At 41.4% G+C, this 4,049-nt stretch overlaps 1 protein-coding gene across 1 annotated transcript; it reads right to left on the bottom strand.

Moving 5' to 3' along the window:
* Nucleotides 1–2,734: 2,734 nt before the first annotated feature.
* On the bottom strand, nt 2,735–3,615 carry LOC123312392. The gene is made up of 2 exons (XM_044896786.1): nt 3,583–3,615; nt 2,735–3,528 (listed from the first exon to the last, which is right to left on the bottom strand). The coding sequence occupies exons 1-2, from the start codon at nt 3,605–3,607 to the stop codon at nt 2,741–2,743; spliced, it is 813 nt and encodes a 270-aa protein (XP_044752721.1). The 5' UTR covers nt 3,608–3,615; the 3' UTR covers nt 2,735–2,740.
* Between the last annotated feature and the right edge of the window lie 434 nt (nt 3,616–4,049).

Genomic DNA, 4,049 nt, shown 5'->3' with positions numbered 1-4,049 from the left:
CTGTTCAATAAGGAACCTCTTCACTGATTTAGTGAACAACTTCTCGGGCAAGGCTCTGATCTCTTGCGGCAGCTTATTGTATAATTTAGGTCCCCAGACGTCAATATAAATGGTATTTCCAGATAGCCGATGGAAGCCAATACACAACTTGTCCCTATTTCTTGTATTGTATCCAGACGAGCTCACTGAGAAGTTTTCGATATGTCTGTGAACATAATTTAGACAGGTGAGTATATATAATCCCGGCAAGGTAAGTATCCCCTCGGTTACAAAAAAACCCCTACAACTCTCCCTAGACCCTGCGCCTACAAGCGCCCGTACAGCCCTCTTCTGTTGCAGGAATATTTCCTTCGCGTGCGAGGAATTGCCCCAAAACATAATTGCGTATGAAATTACGCTATGAAAGAAGGAGAAATAGACGATTCTAGCTGACAGGTGAGTTGAATTCCTTTTCATGTGTCTTATGGCAAATATTGCCCCGTTTAGCTTCTTCTTCATCCCCTCAATATGCTCCTTCCAGTTGAGCCTTGAATCAAGGAGCACTCCGAGAAAACTCAGTGTGGCCAGATCTTCTGACTTAGAAAAACATATTCGTTGCGTTTTCTCGGTATTCATGACCAAACGATTCGCCGTGAACCAGGCCTCCACCTCCTTCATCCGCCTCTCCAATTCAAATTCCAACGACAGTTGAGAGTCACCACGCAGTATGAAGGAGCTGTCATCAGCAAACATTCGCACACCAAGGAGTCCCAAGTCATTTATGAAGATGAGGAACAGGAGAGGGCCCAAAATTGACCCCTGAGGTACACCCATTCTTATGTTGGTACTAGTCGACCATCGTTTCTCCCAGTAGACTCTCTGTGTTCTACCACTTAAGTAGCTCTTAATCAAATCCAATGTCACACCTCTTACGCCGTAGTGCTGCAGTTTATTCAATAATATAGTATGGTCTACAAGATCGAAAGCTTTGGTGAGATCGCAGCAAATAAGCTGACATAGTTGGTGATTTTCTGAGGCGTCCACTATTTGATCAAGGATTTCCTTCAATGCAGTTGTAACAGATCTGTTTTTTCGAAATCCATGTTGTTTAGCCGTAAATAAATTGTTACCCTCAAAATATCCCTGTAATCGGTCCTTGATGCATCTCTCAAAAATCTTCGATAAAACGGGAAGTATTGCAATGGGTCTATAGTTTTGACAACAATTCGGACACTTTCCTTTGAATACAGGAACAATCTTCGCTCGTTTCATCTTGTCCGGAAATTCGCCCTCGACAACACATTTATTCAACACCATCTGCAATGGATCGCTAATCTCCTCTGCCAGTTGCTTTATCAGACATGTTGGTATCCCATATACATCCATGGTCGTCTTATGCTTCAGGGAGTTAATAATCTTAACCACTTCCTGAGATGTTATAGGGTTGAAGAAAAATGAACCACTAGATCTGACTGTTGACTCCTTCAAATAGTGGCCTGCAGACTTTTCTGCCCGTGGCAAGTTCTCCGATAGCTCTTCGCCAATCCTCGAAAAGTATTCACTGATACTCTCCACTTTCAATCGACCCCCAGGATCCTGTCTCCTCTTTGACCTTACGTTTTCATTTATTATCCTCCATATAACCTTCGTTTTATTTTCTGCCCTAGATACCATGTTTTCCATTGTTTCTCTTTTATGATTTTCGAGCCTTTCAAAAAATTGCTTTTTTTTTCTTCTGTATAGTTCATATATAGTATCTTCTCTTCTTAGCATAGCCTGTAGGGCCAGAATTTCCAACTCATTTTTTGCATTTTTCAGATCCGACGGTATTGAATTTTTAGCCTTACACTTCTTCACCAGCTTTCTCTGAATAGGACAAAAGGACTCTATCATTACAACAAGGTTATCGTGGAAGGAGGTGTACGCTTCTTGCGCTGACTTTCCCGACAACAAACTCTCCCAGTCAAATTCCCTTATCGCTCTTCTCAACTTCCGAATACATTTTTTTCCCATGTTTCGTTTATAAATGTGTTCCTGTCGTTTGTGGTTCTCATCTTCATGCATGTAAGTGAATATCTGAGCCCTGTGGTCCGAGAAATGTAGCTCCTCTGTTTCGGTTGTGGTGTCGTTTTCACTCAAGTTTGTCATGATATTGTCTATGCACTTTGATGATGTTTTAGTCGTCCTCGATGGTTCTGTAGTTGTGATTCGTAATCCGAATGTTTCTATGAGGTCCAGCAATCTGTTTTTTTCTGTGCTATCCCCTCTGAAATCAACATTAAAATCTCCTGCCACAACAACCCTAAAGTCCTTCAACTGGCATAATTCCTGGAGAGCGTCAGAAAATATATCCAAAAAAACCCCAAAATCGCCATCAGGCACCCTGTACACAGCCAATAATAAAATATTTTTTTCAGGATATCTAACAGCAACCATTTCTGTGACCTTCTCAACGGACATTTCCCTGATGGACTGAATATCCTCAGTCGGAACGCCATTCCTGACGAGAACCATCACCCCACCTCGCCTATAGGATGTTCTACATAAAGCAGAGGCAACAACATATCCACTAACATTAAGATATTTCAGGGATTCAGTCGTCAGAAAATGCTCTGTGATACAAATTGCATCACATTTTTTAACCTCAGAAACAATACCTAACAATGTGATCTTTCTTCTTATTCCCTGTATATTCTGATTCAATACTATGAACTTTGCTTTTCTCTTACCTGAGTTGTTTCTACGAGCCACGTCTTTGTCACTAGTTCGACCATTGCGCTCTGTTGGAGCCTCGAAAGAAATACCTCCGGAGCGTCACATTCTCAGGCCATTTATCCCCGGCATAAACGTCACTTAATAAACTGATATCAGCTCCGATCTTAAACGATATACTCTTCGCATCATCCCTTTTAGGCAGCTGTTCCACGACGAAGTCATCTCTCCCAAAGGTCTTCTTAAGATGATCCAATATTTGTTCCCTATTTGTATTCATGTTAACTCTACCCAGATGTAACCAGCATAATTTTGGAATTCCGGTGAAATCTTCTGAATTTCGATTTTGCCCAACTGTGATGCTCATCGGACGTTCCAATTTCTTGATTATTTTCTCCTCTGTGTTAGGTTGTAGTTTGGGGTCAATCTTCACCGAGGGAGGCGGGAACTTGACAACTTCATTTTTCCTGCCATTGTCTGACACACTCACCGACGTGGCAACATCAGATTTTTGACTTTTTCCGTTAGCCCTAGAAAAATTTGTCATAGTGGCAACGTCGGTATTTCCCTGGTGCAAGGTCATTTTCCTGGGTTTGTTTTGGTTTGATGTTAAATTGGAAATAAGTAATTGTTGGTTTTCCACCGACCTTTCTAACTCACTCAGTAGCCTTTTCGAGTAGCCTAATTCAATTTTTGCACATTTGAGTTCATTTTTCAGTTCACGGAACTCGTCGTTTAATTTCAGGTTATCCCGTGAAGTATTGTCTTCTGGATCACCCAAGTTGGTTGCACTAGAGTTAATATGGTTTTTCAGCTCCTCGCTTACATTGAGATCGACTGGAATGTATTTGCTGATTATTATTTCGATTAAAATATCCTTTTTAAGTTTACTCAATTCGCCAACGAATGCTTCCATCAACGCCATGTTGCCAGTATAAGCGGTTTAAGGATACACTACATCAATCCCTAAAATCAGCCAATCATAACAGGTGACAGTGGAGGTCTTTGGTACACAGTTATAATGGAGACTCGAGAAGGATACAGCGGCGGCCAGATCTGGTTGGTGACTATCCATGCCCGGAGTGTGGTAGGATATGTAGGTCACGGTTGGGTCTCCACAGTCACAGGAGAGCACACAGTCGCAATTAGCCCTGAAAAATTATAAGTCTGTTTGCACCTTTTTTTTTTCTTTGTTTTTTCCCTTTTTTCGTCTTTTTGTAGATTCATTCCCGGCAACGGGATACAGCAATGAATGAATGAAAATGAACGAAGTAAGTTCAATTTTTCGTTCATTGTCAAGCAACAATTTTTCCATCGGATTTGCTCCTGACAAATTAGTGCAAGAATTTACGCGGAGC

This window comes from Coccinella septempunctata, chromosome 4, assembly GCF_907165205.1.
Source record: "Coccinella septempunctata chromosome 4, icCocSept1.1, whole genome shotgun sequence".
Taxonomy (NCBI): Eukaryota; Metazoa; Arthropoda; class Insecta; order Coleoptera; family Coccinellidae; genus Coccinella; species Coccinella septempunctata.
This window is presented reverse-complemented; position numbering and strand designations above follow the sequence as displayed.